At 40.9% G+C, this 19277-nt stretch overlaps 1 protein-coding gene across 2 annotated transcripts in view; it reads right to left on the bottom strand.

The window, feature by feature from the left end:
* MTMR7 (myotubularin related protein 7) overlaps positions 1-19277 on the bottom strand; it is a 78726-nt gene that overhangs the window by 43946 nt on the left and 15503 nt on the right. Inside the window, exons 1-3 of one of the 2 annotated variants that reach the window (XM_038400823.2) lie at positions 12946-13076; positions 4643-4765; positions 2301-2463 (exon numbers count right to left, since the gene is read on the bottom strand). Coding sequence is in view for 1 of the 2 variants with exons in the window: in XM_038400822.2 (XP_038256750.1) it covers positions 2301-2463; positions 4643-4765 (286 nt within the window). In the remaining variant the exon portion in view is untranslated. Of the gene's footprint in view, positions 1-2300; positions 2464-4642; positions 4766-12945; positions 13077-19277 lie in introns of those variants that run through there. The other variant, XM_038400822.2, reaches the window with a different exon arrangement.

The raw sequence follows: 19277 nt of genomic DNA, 5'->3' as shown, positions 1-19277 counted from the left end.
AGTATTTTAAACTGACACTAGGTCCTAGATTTGAACATGTTCAAAATCCAGATACAGGTGAATCAAAACACAGATTCACTGGTAGACTAATCACTGCCAAGCTGCCAACCTGCATATTCTTTATACAACACCTGCTCTGCAGCTTTTCTTTGATACCTGCAAAAAAGAAAAGGAATACTTGTGGCACCTTAGAGACTAACAAATTTATTTGAGCATAAGCTTTCGTGAGCTACAGCTCACTTCATCGGATGCAACACGATGTAGCTCATGAAAGCTTATGCTCAAATAAATTCGTTAGTCTCTAAGGTGCCACAAGTACTCCTTTTCTTTTTTTGCGAATACAGACTAACACGGCTGCTACTCTGAAATTTGATACCTGGCAATCTGTTCAGTGTAAAAAGAAAAAAAAACAATGAAATCTGACATATCTGCAAGATATAGTGTAGCCTTTTAACAGCTGTAAGCTGAACAGGTTATACATTCAAAGCACATTCAATAAGGCCCCCAAGTTTAACTTTTAAACAAACATCCTTAAAGCAGGTGTTATTCACAAAGTAATGTCATACCACTGATGCTGTACAGCTAAATCTTTCTCAGGAAATACTTAGCTTAACACAAACGCTTCACTTTTTAAGCAATTTTTTGTGTACAGCCAGCACTTACCATTATTTTAATTATATCCCATTGTGCTCATTGCCCTATTTCCCCATAACACAATTTACATGGTATATTTGGATGAAATATCTCTCCTAAAACTGGGAAGCACAAAGACAGCTACATTTTCCCCATTATTTTCTATTCCCTGCAGGGCAAAGATTCTTTTTTTCTGTGTTTGCACAGCGTTGTGCACAATTGGAGCTATTGGGTGATATGATGATGTAAATATTTACTCCTAATATGTCTAATTCAGTTAAGTTCATTCTCTTAAACTAATTGGTTAAATATAAAACTTATCTTGAAAACAGGATCATTATACCCTTGTATTTACCCTAGATGTAATAGAAGTGAAACTGCAAAGTTCAGACAAGGAATATACAAGCTTGAAAACATCCAAGGCTATTGAATTTCATTTTCCTTCCTTTAACATTTTTCCAGAAATTTAAATACAGGGTTGAAAAAAAAAGAGAGGTTGTTTTGTATATTGCAGCTGTGATATGAGAACAGTAATATTACAAATGAAAGGTCAGATTGTTTCTTGCTGTGTGCAGATTTGCAAATGACAACAGGGGGAAATGAACCTCTCCCTGCTTCACACCTGCTCAGGATCCAACCACAATGCTGAGGAGTGCAGAAAACAATTTAGACTAGTGCCAATGGCCAGAATGAACTGAGTGGAAAAAAGGCAGAAAATCTCTTCCAGGTTTTGTCAATTAAACTAGATCCAGCCACTTGAGGCACAGAATGGGATGACATTCACAGAAGACTGTAGTTATTCACAGCATGATCACGGGTATTTGATCTTTTTGTGGTTGGCTTCAGTGACGCTCAGCCACATTTCAAAACTGCGTGGAAAGGTTATAACTGTTAAGTTCTTTCGGACTTTCCATAAGGGGTAGCCTGCCATCAGCCCAGTGCTCCCCAGCCAGTGCATGCTAGTGACCTCTACCTAGCCACGCCCCTGGGCTTTGTTTGTTCTACTGACAGCATTAGTTGTCCCACTATATATGCGCTCACTAGCATTTACTGCCACATTATGGCTGCCTCTTGTAGGAGTACTTGTGGCACCTTAGAGACTAACAAATTTATTTGAGCATAAGCTTTCGTGAGCTACAGCTCACTTCATCAGATGCATTTGGTGGAAAATACAGTGGGGAGATTTATATACACCCACAGAGAACATGAAACAATGGGTTTTATCATATACAGTGAAGTGATCACTCTCCTACAGTGTGTATGATAAAACCCATTGTTTCATGTTCTCTGTGGGTGTATATAAATCTCCCCACTGTATTTTCCACCGAATGCATCTGATGAAGTGAGCTGTAGCTCACGAAAGCTTATGCTCAAATAAATTTGTTAGTCTCTAAGATGCCACAAGTACTCCTTTTCTTTCTTGCGAATACAGACTAACATGGCTGCTACTCTGAAATCTTGTAGGAGTGCTGCTGATGGAGTGAGGGGAGCCTCTCCAGGCAGATTACAAACAGAAACTGCCCTTGCCCTAATGGTGAGATGATGTCAGCATCTTTTTCAAACAGCAGGCAACAGTCCATTAACAACCTCAGTTCCTGTCAAAGGGCATTCAATCAGGCTAATTGCTTACAAGCATTAACATCTAGTGCTGAGCTCCCCTTGCATACCTGGCCGGGCCAGACGTATTAAAGATATGTAAACATCATGGCAATCTCTTTCCTGAGGTATGATAAGCTGGATGATCTGGAAGTTCTTGCAGCGAATCAGCAAAGGGCAGCCAGTAGCAGCTGTGGCCTGTTTCTCAATGGAGGAAATTTGGCTGTGAAGAATCTGAAAAAAAGACAAAAATTGGGTATGCCAAGCAAAAATGACATCTGTGGTAAGGAGAAACAACACTACACTGATTTCCCATGGCCTTAACAATAGCAGAGACATTTCGGAGAATCCTCACAACCCTCCTCTTATAGCTCTTTTCTCCACATCCGGGCACAAATGATAAGAGACTGACATTGCTCCTAACATAACCCAGAAGAAAAAGTTCTCTAATGCTTCAGATATTCAAAGGTGTTAGAAACACTAACTAATTCATGACACCTAATTGCTTTCTTAAAATGTAAGTTAGTGGTTATAAAAGAGAGCTCTTTGGATCCAACTTTATAATGAGAAGTTGAAACAGCACCAGTGATATAAATAAAAAAAAAATCTAGACCAAAACTTTGCCCATCTCCACTGGCAGAAGCTCAAATATCAGATCTTATTTAATGATACTGTGCAAAAAAGGGGAGGATTGGAGGGAAGAAGGACAGAATTTATGGTTAATGTCAAATAGAATTAGTAACTAAACTATAGATAGACACTCAGATAGTATAGTGAGGGAGGCACATCAGTACCTAGATAGATTTGATAAAATAGACAGACAAATGGGTTGAGACACATAAAACAGGTAGACAGAGATACAGTAACTCCTCACTTAAAGTCACCTGCTTAACGCTGTTTCCTTGTTACGTTGCTGATCAATTAGGGAACATGCTCGTTTGACGTTGTGCAATGCTCCCTTATAACGTTGTTTGGCAGCCACCTGCTTTGTCCACTGCTTGCAGGAAGAGCAGCCCATTGCAGCTAGCTGGTGGGGGATTGGAACCAGGGTTGACTGGCAGCCCCCCATCAGATAAATTTCCTGTGCAGCAGTCACCCAGCAGGCTAGCAATTGCCGGCAGTTCAGCTGAGCCTCCCCGCACTGCCATGGTCCTTTGTTCCTTGGAGCCTCCTACTTGCTGTGCGGGGGGGGGGGGAAAGAGAGGGCTAATGTCAGGGTGTCCCCCTACTCCTGCACCCCACTTACCCCTTCTCCATAGAGCCGGGGGGAGGAACACGAGAGGGCTCCGGACAGAGGGAGCTTACTGGCCGCAGCTGCTATCTCAACTTCTTGATCTACTTAAAAAGGCAATGTACTTAGTGGTGTCAGTGTACTTAAAGGGGCAATGCGCATCTCTCTCTCTCATACAGGATGTGTGTCTGTCTCTGTCAGGCATGCTGTCTCCCCTCCCTCCATTCGTGCTACCTTGTAGAGTGTGAGGCTGCATTAACAACAATGTATTAACCCTTGAGGGCTCACCTGAATACTAGTTCATCATTTAGCAGTAAGGCATTCCCTGGGAAATATCCCACCCTCTTCCACCCTCTAACTTCACCACCTCAACCAAGCTTCACAATCATCATTGCTGTGTACAATATTAAATTGTTTATAACTTATACTGTTTATATAATATAGTTTTCTGTCTGGTAAAAAAAATTTCCCTGGATCCTAACCCCCCCCCATTTATATTAATTCTTATGGGGAAATTGGATTCGCTTAACGTCGTTTTGCTTAAAGTCGCATTTTTCAGAAACATAACTACAATGTTAAGCGAGGAGTTACTGTACTAAATTACCTCTCTGTGCGGAAGCGGGAGAGAGAGAAATAACTGATACTGCTCAGGCAGCTATTGATATCAGCAACTTAACCTTCATGTAGGAACACAAATTCAGAGCAGCTCAGGATTTCTGGACTATTCTTCCCCACAGGATACCACTAATTCTAGTTTGAAACAGTATTCCCATTGGGATTACTGTAGTACACTAATATTTTTATGGGGGTCCTTACATTTCTATTCCTGTGTTTCTAATCCCAATTCTCTTATAAAATTTTTAAATGTATCTAGGTAATTAAGTTTTCATTTAAAATTCAGATTCTGAATGGATAAATTTCAGAATAGCAGCCGTGTTAGTCTGTATTCGCAAAAAGAAAAGGAGTACTTGTGGCACCTTAGAGACTAACAAAGATAAAGGAATATATATATCAGCTCAGTTATCAACTTTAAGCTAATTTTACAAATATTAATATTAATTGATACAATGCCATAGGTTTACATAATGTTTTACTATGTAAACTATTTTTATTGTAAAATAAGATAAGATCGCCACTACAAGAAGCTTATGTGTAAAAATTAGGTCTAATACATAATCTTACCCAGGTTTCTTTACGAGTTTCAGACACATTTTCCACAAAAATAACATGAGTAGCTGTTAAATACAGAGTCCCCAGTGCAGCTTTCCTGGAAGATATACGATCAATCAAGCGGACATTTTCCACCTAAACAAAAAGATGACATATAAAGAAAGAAAGTTAGATTAAGACATGCAAGTCTGATTTTACTGTAGAGCAATCCCATTGCTTATACTTGTACCCATGACAACAAAGTGAATCAAATATAGTTTTATATGCTAAAACATACAAAACATTTTACCATGTAAACAATTTGTTTTGAAGAAAACAAATGACCGCATGAATGAAATATACAAATATTACATTATACCTGGTATTCTGGTCATGCCTACAGATTTCATTCAAGGAAATTATCTTCTTTTTATATCATTGTATTTATTTTCTTTAACAAAACAAGCAAAAAGTACATCTGGACCCATATTCTGCCATAAATTGCATGCAGCTCCCATTCTCAGTGGAAGCCATATGTGCCTTCCATGTCCTGTCTTCAGTAATATACTTGCAAACCCATTCAATTGACAGAATGAGTGACTTTAATCTGGAATTCGGGGCAGCTGAAGTTAGGGACGTGAATTTGACGCTAAGGTTCTTGTTTTGCTTTGCTATGGTGTAGCAGCAGAGAATACAGTTTATTCCCCACCAAAATCCCACTAGGTAACCATAGCACTACTGGTTCTTAGACTAGTACAGAATGACTACAAGGGGAATAATATTGAAAATAAGCAAACTCAATATTAGCATAGCCAAACTACATGTAAATAATGAGGGAAGCTAGCCTCAGCATGGAAAAAAATGCACAGAAAAAACCCCCAGTTTAAACCAGTTTGTAACCAGAAAATGTTAAGATAAATATATTCCACAATGCAAAAGTATGACAAAATGATGTTCCCCAACACCTCCAAAACCAAGTTCATTTGATGCTGTACAAATGACTGTTTATACATAGAGAGGTGGGGGGGGTGATGAGTGACAAGAATTTAGAGCTACCTGACTCTCCACTTGGATTTTCTGATGTATTTCGGTATTAATAAAATAAATACTAAACCCTAAGGTTATGAATGAGCTGCTAAAGAACATATTAGGAGTGCATGACTTAACAGTGACCTTCAGCAAACAGCGCTCTTAGGCACTGAGAGAATTTTACAGAATATCAAAGGAGACTGAGTCCATTTGCCAACCTAAAAATGTAGGAATTCTGTGGATTTAACAAAACTCCTGACTACCAAAACCTACATAATCGGTTCATGATCAGGATTGTTACCAGATTTGCCTGTTACTTTGGGGTACGCTCATTTATTAGGTTTCAGAGCGGGTAGCCATGTTAGTCTGTACCAGCAAAAACAATGAGGAGTCTTTGTGGCACCTTAGAGACTAACACATTTATTTGGGCATAAGCTTTTGTGGGCTATAACCCACTTCATCAGATGCATGGAGTGGAAAATACAGTAGGCAGGTATAAATATACAGCACATGAAAAGATGGGATTTGCCTTACCAAGTGGGGGGGGGTCAGGGCTAATGAGGCCAATTCAGTCAGGGTGGACGTGGCCCATTCTCAACAGTTGACAAGAAGGTGTGAGTATCAGAGGAAAATTACTTTTTGTAGTGACCCAGCCACTCCCAGTTTTTATTCAGGCCTAATTTGATGGTGTCAAGTTTGCAAATTAATTCCAGTTCTGCAGTTTCTCACTGAAGTTTGTTTCTGAAGTTTTTTTTGTTGAAGAATTGCGACTTTTAAGTCTGTTATTGAGTGTCCAGGGAGATTGAAGTGCTCTTCTACTGGTTTTTGAACATTACAATTCTTGATGTCTGATGTGTCCATTTATTCTTTTACATAGACACTGTCTGGTTGTACATGGCAGAGGGGCATTGCTGGCACATGATGGCATCTATCACATTGGTAGATGTGCAGGTGAATGAGCCCCTGAAGGTGTGGCTGATGTGGTTAGGTCCTATGATCATGTCCCTTGAATAGTTGCTAGTGAGTATTTGCTTCAGTTGGGGGGCTGACTGTAAGCAAGGACTGGCCTGTGTCCCAAGGTCTGTGAGAGTGAGGGATCGCCCTCCAGGATAGGTTGTAGATCCTTGATGATGCACTGGAGAGGTTTTAGTTGGGGGCTGTTGGTGATGGCTAGTGGCATTCTATTACTTTCTTTGCTGGGCCTGTTCTGTCGTAGGTGACTTCTGGGTACCCTTCTGGCTCTGTCAATCTGTTTCTTCACTTCAGCAGGTGGTATTGTAGTTTTAAGACTGCTTGATAGAGATCCTGTAGGTGGTTGTCTCTGTCTGAGGTATTGGAGCAAATGTGGTTGTATCTTAGGGCTTGGCTATAGACAATGGATCATGTGATGTGGTCTGGATGAAAGCTGGAGGCATGTAGGTAAGTATAGCGGTCAGTAGGTTTCCGGCATAGGTTATGTGACTGTTGCTTATTTGCACTGTACTGTCCAGGAAATGGATCTCTTGTGTGGACTGGTCCAATCTGAGGTTGATGGTGGGGTAGAAATGTTGAAATCCTGGTGGAATTATTAAGGTTACTCTTCTGGGATGCGGGGGGAAAGGTTTCTGTAATTCTATCAATGTACTGCTTGTGTCACTTGTGTTCTCATATGGAGCTCTACTTCTCCCTTCTGCAAGTTCTCTCCCAATGGAGCTATCCTGCAGGACCTAGGTTACCCAGGGCTGGGTTCTTCCAGCCCCAGACTCAGAGGAACATACACACATTAACAGAGCATGTCTGAGAGGATGGGTTAATCAGCACTCCCAAGCCGACCCCTTATACGTCCCTGGACTCAGCAGGCTGGGTCGAACAGCACCTTCAAGCTGTCACCCTCATATGTCATGGGCACCGCACCGGAATAGAGTATGCCTGAGCAGGCTGGGTCGAGCAGCACTTCCAAGCTGCCACCCTCATATGTCCCAGATTCAGCACATCTCTATCCCCACTTTCACATTACAGTTGTTCTGGTAGTAACCCACTTGATGAGCAAACCCCACAGGATTTTTGGGTGCTGCAGGAAACTTTTAGTTTAGGTACCAGGAGCATTGCTGCAAAGTGAATGAGGAAACCAAAAAATGCCCACAAGCGTGGGGGGGGGGGGGGGGGGAGGAGAAGAGAGAGAGAGAGAGAGAGAGAGAGATTTTCACCACTCTGTGAAGCTTGAATCGATTGTGGTAGCTGAGGGTCCAGAGTGCTGGAGACAGGCAGAGCCCCCAGCATGATCAGTCAGGAGAAGATGAAGTCCCAATAGAACTGATTCAGATTTTGGATCCAGGCATCAGAACATTTACTTGAGCATGGCTGGGGAGGGGGAGGGGGGGGTTGTAGAGAAACAGTGGTTCAAGGAAGAACACTAGAGTTATTTATATGTAAACAGATAGCTCAAGGGAGTAAAACAAAGTTGTTTTGTTCAGGCTAGACAATGAGAACTGATCATTCCTGGCTATGGACAATATTCCATGGAGGGAGCTCACAATGCAATTAGGGAGCTTCACTATTTTGGATACCAATAAAGAATTTATTGCTAGAATTGGTCTGATAACTACAGAGTTGGGTGTGTGCAGGCGAGGGTGCATTAACATCTGGAGCAGAGATCCCCCTCATGCAGTGCTTCCCTGCTTTTCCGGTCCCAGAGTTCTGTGGGTTCTTGCCTTGGAATCTCTGTTCTTCATTCTGTATGCTAATGGAGATTCCTCCTTGTCCCATCTTCGATGAAAATGAGGCTAGGGGAGTTTCCTTAATCCTGTCACCCTTAACCCAGGGCTTTAGGTGTGTCTCTCACTGCCTTTTCATTGCTTTTTGTAAGTCTTTCTTTTGATCATTTTTGGTTCAAGCAGAGGCTGAGGCGGGGAAGGGCAGTCTTTCATGAGTCAGACAGACTGGGTACTGCACCCTGGTTCCCCAAGAACCGAGTTGCTAGGTAACAGGATTTATTGATGACTCAGGAAGATAATTTTAGAAGTAGCTTTCCCCTTTGTATAATTAAATATATTGTATGTTGTGAAAGGTATTTAATTAAAAAAACAAAACAAACAAAGGAGCCATCTCCATAGTGTAATGCTGAAGGATAATAATAATTAATAGACCTTACATGTTTAAGGAGCTTGTTGCTTGAGCTCTGTTCTGGAGCTATTACTTTGTATTAATCATCCTACAAAGCATGTCTTTCTTAGTATAGTCATGCACAACACTGTACAGTCTCATTAACAGAAAAACTTCTTTCCTTCCTAATCCTGTTTACATGCTCACTTTGATTCTTCACTCACTTTCCACTCCTTGCATGCCAGCAATGGCATGGGCAAGATTTAGGGCCAAAACCACAAAAGTCATCCCATTGAAATCAATGGGACTATTTATGGATCTTTGATATGTCTGCATGGCAAAAAACACCCCACACACAAAAACCCTGGATTGATAAAAAGCAATTTTAAAAAAATTAAAAAAAAAAAACAGATTTTTTTTTTATTTAAATTGGACTTTTTTTATAAAATGATTTGAGGAAAAAGCCATCTAAAGATAGTTTTAATTAAGATAGATTATAGCCCAAAGATATCATCATGGAATAGGGATTATAAATTCTAAAGTATGAGACAACATATTCAATGTTTATAGTTATGCAATGTTTAAGAAAAATTTTATAAATGAGTTCCAATAGTTCATGGATTAGGGAACCCCGTAAGATTGGATCCAAGGGCTTCTGTATAGATTATCGAGGTTAATCTCTCTCTATCCAATGGGACTCAGTGGTCAGTCTAGAAGATACCATCAGAGATGCTTAGTTTTGCAGTTCTCAAACTGTGGATTAGTGTCTCCAGAGATAACATGCTTGTTAATGTTAGAATATAGATATTCAGGCCTGCCTGTAAAGGTGCATAGTTTAAGAACATAGGTGTATTTTTAATCACTTAGCTAGTTATAGAGGTATAAAACAAAGAATCAAAATTACAAGTCTGCCTGTGTATGGGCCTTCTCCAACTAGGATAGTCTGAGGCCTTGTTCTTAGGCTAAGGCCTTTGGCTCATCCTCACATTCCAAACCAGTCATACTGAAATAACTGTTAGGAAGACAATCCTGTTCTGATAGTGCCCATCACCACCAGCTAAAGAAACAGATCTTAAGATGGTTAAAGAAAACTTAGTTTGATTGCATCCTATCTGGCAAGAAATCACTTGTCAATGGTTGTGAAACCCTCATTTCTATATTGCTTTATCTTTATTGCCCCCACTTTTCTATTGTTTATTTGTCTGGTTCTCTAATCGTTTGTCTGCTGTATAATTAATTTTGCTAGGTGTAAGTTAATAGGGTAGTGGGATATAATTGGTTAGAGAATTATGTTACAATGTGTTAGGACTGGTTAGTTTAATTTAAGTAAAATGATTGGTTAAGGTATAGTGAGAATATTACTATAAAAACTGGGGTCAAACAGGAAATGAAAGGGGAAATTGGAATCATGCTTGCTAAGTGGGAGGGTGGGAAACGGGAATAGGGAATGGGGAACAGGGACACAGGCAAGGTTCTGCAGCATCAGAGCTGGGAAGGGGGACACGGGGGAACCGATTCTATTAGCGTATAGAGATAGCCTGACTGTTGTGAAGGGCTGCAGAATATGCTTGCTTATAAACTAAGCCCAATAAACATCGCATTGTCTGCACTTCAGACTTCTGGTCTTTTGTTGCTTGCTGTCTGCATGACAAGAACCGGGAAGTGGGAGGGTTGAGGGAAAGTCCTCTAACAGTTAACAGCAAAAATGTTTTAAAATAAATAAATAAATATCTAAAGGTGAGAAATGAGACCCCAACTCTATTGTCCCTCTGAAACTTTGTGTACACAGAGTCAATCCCTTACCTCTCTCTAAAAGTGCAGTTTCAAAAAGTTCAATGAATAGAAGATTGTTGGGGGCAGAACAGATCTGGACAAGGAGAAGTCTGGTGATAAATGTGAGAAGGGAGGGACAGGCAGTAGAAAAAAAAAAGTGAAACTGTTTGAGCAGCATATTCCAGAAGTCTTGAGATCTACCATACCATCCTCTCACTACAAGGGAAAACCTATAATGGCAGCAGGCCATAAGAGAGACCCACTTTGGGAATAAGAACCATTCAAGAAACATATGTTTGCAGATGATGTTTTAAAGAAAGTCACACCAGTGACCTGGTGGAAGTCACTTAAGCACTTGGATTCAGAGACTGTTGGAGATAATCTCACTTTTAACAGCAGTAGCTTCTTCTGCTGGTGTAGAAAGAATATTTTCTTCCTTTGGACTAATTCATTCCAAATTGAGAAATCCGTTGGGACCTGAAAAAGCAGGAAAGCTTGTTTCTTTTCCAGATGATGAACAAACAGGAAAATGAAGGTGAAGACGACTGAGTTAACTGCAGAAGCCAATATTTTAAGTTTCTCATGTTGACTTGGCTGACAAAGTTGATTTAATTTTTGGGGTTTTGTTTTTTAAATATTTCATTTAACTATTTTAGTTAACAATTTGAACAAAAACTGATTTTAAAAAACTTGAATGTTTAACTTCAAAAATTCATATGCTTGTTGTTCAATTATATGTTTGCTGTTGAAGAAAAAAATCCAGAATACATAACATTGTTGTTTTAGTTAAATAAAACTATTTAACTATCTGTCTGATGATGTTCTCCTCCTAATATAAGATGGCAAGAAAATCTCCAAATATTAACCTGTTGAATTGGAGATATTTATGAAGTCACTGGGAGGTGAACTATCTACTTCATTTACCTTTGGTAATTGAAATAACCAATCATTCATTTTCTTATACAGCTGTAAAACTAATCTGAAAAGTTTTCAAACTAAATCACTTTAAAAATGTATAGTGTGCACCTTCTAAAAATGAAACCTACATCAGAGTTGTGAAGAATATATATTAAGGTTATGACCATCAACAAGAATGTACTCTATGATTAAATAGAGACTTCCTAACTAGTGATTTAAATCCATTTGATTTAAATAAAATCCACCCTGAAACAAACACAGCTCAAGAAGGAGAGTGGATTTTAGAGTCTGAGCCCAAACCTCCACATGGCTATTTTTAGCATTGCAGCATGAGCCTGAATCTGTACATCGACGCTCTGAGACTCATTGCCGTGGGTATTTTTTTCCATGTAGACATACCCTTAAATGAGCTGGATTTGACCTTACTGTTTACATGGGGGTATGCAAGAAAACAAGTACAGTAAAAATGGACATATGCATGCAAACTTCAGATGAATTGCTAGGAATTAAGGTATTATTCTGTTTTTGACATCACCTGAGAATCACATGCATGTAATATGCAGATTGAGTATTGTTCCACTTTATAAAATAGGAAAGAGAAATCAGTGATTTTACACAGAAGCCCTCAAAACCACCATTTGCCAGTTTGGTAGAAAAATTCTTAAATCATAAAACCAAGTATGCTCCCACAAGGCCAGTTACAATCTGTTTTAAACAAAAATAAAACAGCTAGAAAGCCTGGATGAAGTCTTTTCCCAGGACCATCTACTTCAGAGGTCACATACTGGGGAAAGGAGGAATGGAAGAAACACAGCACAACCCCAGTAAATATTTGGTATCAAGTGAAAGAGGAGATCTCCATGAAAAAACCTGAATGTCATACAAAACGGTCATTGCGATAGAATGGTAGCTTAAAAATACTTTCTAAAAAGAGCCATGTGATGGGGTTGGTGTACCCCATCCAGTGCAGGGTCAGTGCACCCCAAGAATTATTTCAATGTACTGCCCTTGGCCTCTGAAGCTCTATTCCCTAGCCCTAGACTGGCAGCTGTGTGGATTTTATCTGAAAGATCCACCTGCACTTCTCCTGTTTATGTCACCATTTCTCAAATTTTATGCAAGAGAAGTGGATTTCACCCTGTAAGGCCTAGCAGCTAGAGTCAATAGAGTCACCCTGGCTCTCAGGTCAGTAAGGCCTCATGGCCAGAGTCAATAGGATTGTCCCCTTTCTTGGGGCTGAGTGGCCCAGCAGCCAGTCAGGAAAGTGGGCCACCATCTAGAGATAGGGGACAGCCAAGGTATGGGGACCTGGGCCCTCACTTCTCCACCAGGTCCCAGCACAGGGCCCTATCAGTAGCAAGGGTCTCTGCCACTGAGTCAGCAGGGATCCAGACTGAAACATTCTGACTGTTCCCAAGTGTGCAGCTGCCACCTCCCCCAGGACTACTTCCTATCTTTTCCCTTGTAGTTGAGCTCTGGGCATCTGCAGGGTTTCTAACGCAGATGGCTACCAGCAATCCTGGGTTCTCACAGACCTCTGCCAGTGTCTGGGTCTCCACCTAGGCTTCAACATCCATGGTTCCTGCTGTCAGAGTCTCTAGCACTGGCTGGGCTGGGCTGGGCTGGGCTGGGCTGGGCCCTACAATGAGCATCCTTCTTCCTCAGCTGTCAGCCCTGTCTGAGCTGATCTGCTCCCTTTTATACTACAGCTACACTTGGAGCATGCCCAGTAGGGTCAAGAGGGTGTGGCATCCTCAGCCCACAATGCGGAGTTAACCCTTACCTGTCCAGTGGGGAGTGAGTGCACCCCATCACAAACCAACAAATAAACAAAAGAGAAAAATTTAGGCATGTCCAAACAAAAGCAGGTATCTAAGGTACAGTCTGGAAAATAGGAAATGTACTCTAAGACATGACAAGGCTAAAGACCTATGCATGTATATTAAACATACACCCCCCCCAAAAAAAAGATATAAACTAATGGGAAGATTGCAAATAGGCCACTGTGGTAAGCTATGCCTCATTAAAATGTGCAAACTGTCCAAAATATTATAAACTCTCAGTATCCTACATGGGAACATACCCAAATCCTTATCAGGCTTTTCAGAGTGAATGGGTGTGGATCAGAACAAACTAGAATTATTTCCTGTCAAGCTACTCAAACAAAAAAAGAAAAAGGGGGAATGTTTGAGAGGTGGGGGACTAATATCTTTAATGAGTGTTTACTCAATACTTACTATCAGTGATTTCAAGTTAATTGAGTGAAGGAAGTTACAGTTAGTGAGGACCTCAGGATTTGGCTCAATAAAAATTGCTATGATTCACTGGTTAATCTTGGTGAGTTCTTAGAAGACCTATATCAAGTTCTGGTGACACTAACAGAAAGCTAAATCACTTCTGAAAACAGATTTACTAATAAACTACCCTCTGGGAACTATTTTTGTGCATCTAGCACTATTTCCAGAGGCAATGTGAACTGTGCTAAATCAGGGTCATGCTGAACTCTAAACTCCAACACAGGACTCAAACACTGTGCTGGAACAACTCTATTGTAACTCTGTCATGTGTATGCAAAATACACTATCCAGTTTTAAACCCACACAGTTTGAAACTCGTAGCATGGATAGAGCTTTATGGTTACCACCTCTTAAAGGAAATATTGCACATTTGCATTGTTTGGACTTGTTCCTATAATCCCCTTTCCAATCCATATGCTTATTTGGAATTCAAAACTGCATATAGCACATTCTGTGACAAGGCTCCCTTTATTTTTCTCTATTAATTGTCTGATTGTAATGAGCAAGTCATGTACAGGGCTGGAATGGCAGTTGTGGGCATTTGTGCTAAAGCTCTATTCCCTAGCCCCAGGCTGGTGGCTGTGTAGATTTTATCCAAAAGATTCTCCTGCCTCTGTCACCCTTTTTCAAACTTTATGCAAGAGAAGTGGATTTCACCCTTAGACCGAAAGAGATGCAGCAGCAAGTTTTGATTTCATTGAGTTGATCAAAGGAGTCAGAACAGAACAGAAACTAATAATTACTTGCTTTTCCTATTTAATTTACCTAAAATTCAATTTTTTCATGTGAAGATGCCACATAAACTATATTCTGCTGCACTGGTGTGCCACAAAATCTGGGAGTTTGGGTCAAGCTGTCTCTGTAACTTGCCCAACATAAGCCACACATGAGGGAGGGTAGGTCTGAAATGGCCAGTAACGGACAAAAGATAGCTAAGCCAACCTGTGAAATATAGTGGAGAGCCAGGAGTGTTCACAAAGGAAAGAGGAGAGAGAGGGAGAGAGAACTGAGTCTGTCTCCAGAGTTGTGCCAGCCTCTGCACCTAAATACGACTTCAGTCACTTATCAAACTGTGTTCCCCATCATTTATTTTTGCTTGAGGACCCTGGATTTTGTAGGCTTAAAGGAGAATGTGGAACTTGAACAAAAGACACTCCAGGGACTTATTTTGACTATAACAACCCCTTACATGGGTATAAATAAAGTTTACCAGAAATGTTATTTGCAATAAAACACAGATGAGAGAAAAAAAAGACAAAAATAGAAGTTAATGGGAAAGCAAATTAAGAGCAGATGTTGGCACTTTTTACTCAGAGAATAAACATGACAAATGACCTCTGGACCAGGTTGCTGGGAGGTCATTCAAGAAAAATGTCACATTAGGAAAAGCATGGGCCAAATCCTTATTCAGGAACTACTCCCATTAACTTCAATGGGACTTTTATCTAAGTAAGTAAGGATTCCAAAGATGTGACCCTATAAGATTTTTTTTAAAAGTTAGCATGCCAGAATGCCCCTAAAAACATCCCTAAAAATATTAGTGTACCCTAATATGTTTTCACATATGATACAGATATTTTTGGATAAGTACTGACAGCAGTATTTGTATTTAAATGCTTCTTTAATCTCGTGCCTAACTAAATATTACAGCTGGCAAATGAAAGCACTTCCAACCATGAGACTTGTTTTAATATGAATAGGGCAGGGGTTTGTTACCACGTCACTGTAATATCGGGCAACTGGGATTAGTTCTATTTTTCATGTCCTTTATAACTTCATACAGAAAAGCATTTTCAGCTAAAATAACGTGGGCTAGATTTTTATTTCTAATATAGCCCTGTGCAAGCTGTGCCGAAGCATTGTGCCTCAGAGATATACCTCTCAGTCACAATTGCAACCCTGCTTTCTCCTTGCCCCTGGATGCAGTAAATGCTTGCATACGACAGTGACATTTGTCTACCTGTTTTAGTGCCATAAGCTAACCGTCTCACCTCAGAAATATCAAATACAATGAAAGTTAAAATTACAGAAGGCCCAAAGTCACCCCAATGGACCCCACTCTCTCACAAACCAAGTTGCATCAGTTTTTCCAGTTTATTAACTAAACCTTAACTATAGGGGCCTACTATCACCGATTCTGCAGCAGCTGCTGCAGTCTGTCACCAAAATTATACATCTTGAAGGAAAATGGAAGTACCACAGCTAACTGCCAAACTGAAAAAAAATATTCCTACAACAGAACACCACCAAAGACCCCTTTAAAGCTCTCCTAATTTCTTTAACACCATTAAAGAAAGTAAGACAAGCCTCAAAGGTATGACAGTTCATAAAACTGGAGATGTTACATGTCAGGTATTGAGAGTTCTGGTAGCTAATGGCAACCAGAAAATATCCTGGCTAAGGCCAAAACTTGAGGACCTGACTTAGTTTTTACTAAGGTAAAATTCCATTGTCTTCAATGGAGTTTGCCTGAATACGGTCTGAATAAATTGAGTTAAGGCCCACAGCATTTAGCCTTAACTGTAAAAAAATAGAGATTGTTGTGGCTCATCAGGAGTTAGTAAAAGAAAATGAGAATATGGGAGGATCTCCGTCACCAGGCCTAGTGGAAGGTCTGAAGCCATGACTGCGAGACTGAATTTGAAAGTTTCTCTAAAGGACATGTCTTTCTGTCTAGGTTCTTCTATGGCCCCCCATCACCATGGTATCAGAGCAACTCGCATGAGTAAAAGTGACAACAGCGATATCTCAATCCCCCTTCCCAGGATTTTATTACAAGAAAGCTTTGATAAAAATGTGGTTTTTGCAAGTCTGGGGTTGACTCAGGAAGGGGAGCAGCAGAAAGACATAAAAAAAGGAAAGATTAACGATGATCCAGACTACTTGGAACACATGCTGCATAAGTGTCAATGGAGGAAGAAATATGGAAACCTGGAGCCATTAGGGCTGAGCCAGTTGGGGGCCACACCCTGCTTCCCTTACTCACCCAAATAACCTCACTGGCTTCAATAGTATTATATGTGTGAGTATGGCAAGCAGGAATTGTCTTTTAGGATCCAGCCCTGCTTCATGTGAAACCAATGGCAAAACTCCCATTGACTTCAATATTGCCGGCACACAGCTCCAGTAATGAAAGTTACAGGAAAGAGCTTGTACAGCCAAGAGGCTGAGACTAGCAGTAAAAACAGAGCACAGCTGATACAATTTGAGTCCAAGAGGAATATCTGAGTTTTGACTCCAACCATCTACATACTTATGTAGGCACACATGGCCATCCCTTACTGTCAATCTCCAAGGGCAGCCATGCCTCTTTGCTGTCACACACCTGGAACAGCACTGTGTACATGGGGGAAATTAGCTGTCTCTAGGTCTCATGCCCACAGGCAGTGTAGAGCAGCAAACAGTTCAGGGGCTCAGGCCCTTAGGCAGGGCAGGGGTAGAGCACCCAGCAAACAGTTTAGCGTGCTCACCCAAGGAGTTCAGGCCTCCTGACCTCAGGAGGGGGAATACTGCCACCCAGGGGTGGGGTGGGACACAGACCCACCCAACTCCCCCACATCCCAGCCCAGGGTCCTAACAGTGGTAGAGTGGTCTGCCACTGGGTCAGCAGGGAATCCACCAGCAACATGCTGACCATATCTCTGGCAGCACCACAGCCAGACAGTAGTCTTGTTCCTCTGGGCTGCTTTCTACACTTCCCCTCGGGTGTACCTGCATCCAAGGGTCATATTTCATCTCTACGGGGTACTCTGCAAGCAGCAGTCCCAGGAACTCCTCAACATCAGGCATGTCAGGTAACTCGGGGCCTTCCTCAGGACAGCAGAAGTCTTCTGTGGGCTCTTGCATCAGCAGTGGGGAGAACACATCTACCTCCTTTGGCAGCTGCCTCCCACCTGAGCTACAGGGCCCACCTTTTATCCTCTTCCTGTTCCCCCCTCTGCTTACGGTATGGAGAGCGTGGCTTTCCTGGTTCTGCCCAACAGAGGGTGTGTGGCTGTCCCTCACTGTCAATCTCCGAGGGCGGCCACGCCTCTTTGCTACATTTACCATCAATCTTGAAAACAAAAAAACCTATGAAATGTAGAACAGTGACAACCAATGGTTTTGTAGCAAAAAGTGCTAATGCCAATACAGTATAATATAGTGTCCATCAAACACAATATACATTGTTACTCTTCTACCCAGGTTTGGAATAAGAACACAGGAAAACTGATAAGTGAACTGATGTTGCCATTCAATGTGCTTTTCTACCAAACATTTCACAAGTCATGAAGCCTGACCCATGTTACCATGTTCTTCCTTACATGTTCTTAACTGAAAAGACTGCTCCTAACTTCTTGAAAGCTATGTGCAGTAGAATAATAGATGGTCTGAAACAGAAGTATTTTGAAGGGTGTAAACATCAAAGGAAAGAGAGGTGTTGCTAGCATAAGAACATAAGAATGGCCCTACTGAGTCAGACCAAAGGTCTATCTAGCCCAGTATCCTGTCTTCTGACAGTGGCCAGTGCCAGGTGCCCCAGAGGGAATGAACAGAACAGGTAATCATCAAGTGATCCATCCCCTATTGCTCATTCCCAGCTTCTGGCAAACACAGGCTAGGGACACCATTCCTGCCCATCCTGGCTAATAGCCATTGATGGACCTATCCTCCATGAATTTATCTAGTTCTTTTTTGAACCCTGTTATGGTCTTGGCCTTCACAACATCTTCCTGCAAGGAGTTCCACAGGTTGACTCTGCACTATGTGAATACTTCCTTTTATTTGTTTTAAACCTGCTGCCTATTAATTTAATTTGTTAGTTCTTGTTTTATGAGAAATAGTAAACAACACTTCCTTATCTACTTTCTCTGCACCAGTCATGATTTTATAGACCTCAATCATGTCTCCCCTTAGCCATCTCTTTTCCAAGCTGAAAAGTCCCAGTCTTATTAATATCTCCTCATACAAAAGCTGTTCCATACCCCTAATCATTTTTGTTGCCTTTTTCTGAACCTTTTCCAATTCCAACATATCTTTTTAGAGATGGGGTAATCACATCTACACACAGTATTCAAGATGTGGGGGTACCATGGATTTATATAGAGGCAACATGATATTTTCTGTCCTATTATCTATCCCTTTCTTAATTATTCCCAGCATTCTGTTCGCCTTTTTGACCGCCGCTGCACATTGTGTGTTTTCAGAGAACTATCCACAATGACTCCAAGATCTCTTTCTTGAGTGAGAGACCCCTTCATTTTATATGTATAGTTGGGATTATGCTTTCCAATGTGCATCACTTTGCATTTATCAACATTAAATTTCATCTGCCATTTTGTTGCCCAGTCACCCAGTTTTAAGAGATCCTTTTGTAGCTCTTCACAGTCTGCCTGGATCTTCACTATCTTTAGTCATTTTATATCATCTGCAAATTTTGCTACCTCACTATTTACTCCTTTTTCCAGATCATTTATGAATATGGTGAATAGGACTGGTCCCAGAACAGATCCCTTGGGGACATCACTATTTACCTCTCTCCATTCTGAAAACTGACCATTTATACCTATGTTTTGTTTCCTATCTTTTAA

Source organism: Dermochelys coriacea, chromosome 4 (genome assembly GCF_009764565.3).
Source record: "Dermochelys coriacea isolate rDerCor1 chromosome 4, rDerCor1.pri.v4, whole genome shotgun sequence".
NCBI lineage: Eukaryota > Metazoa > Chordata > Testudines > Dermochelyidae > Dermochelys > Dermochelys coriacea.
This window is presented reverse-complemented; position numbering and strand designations above follow the sequence as displayed.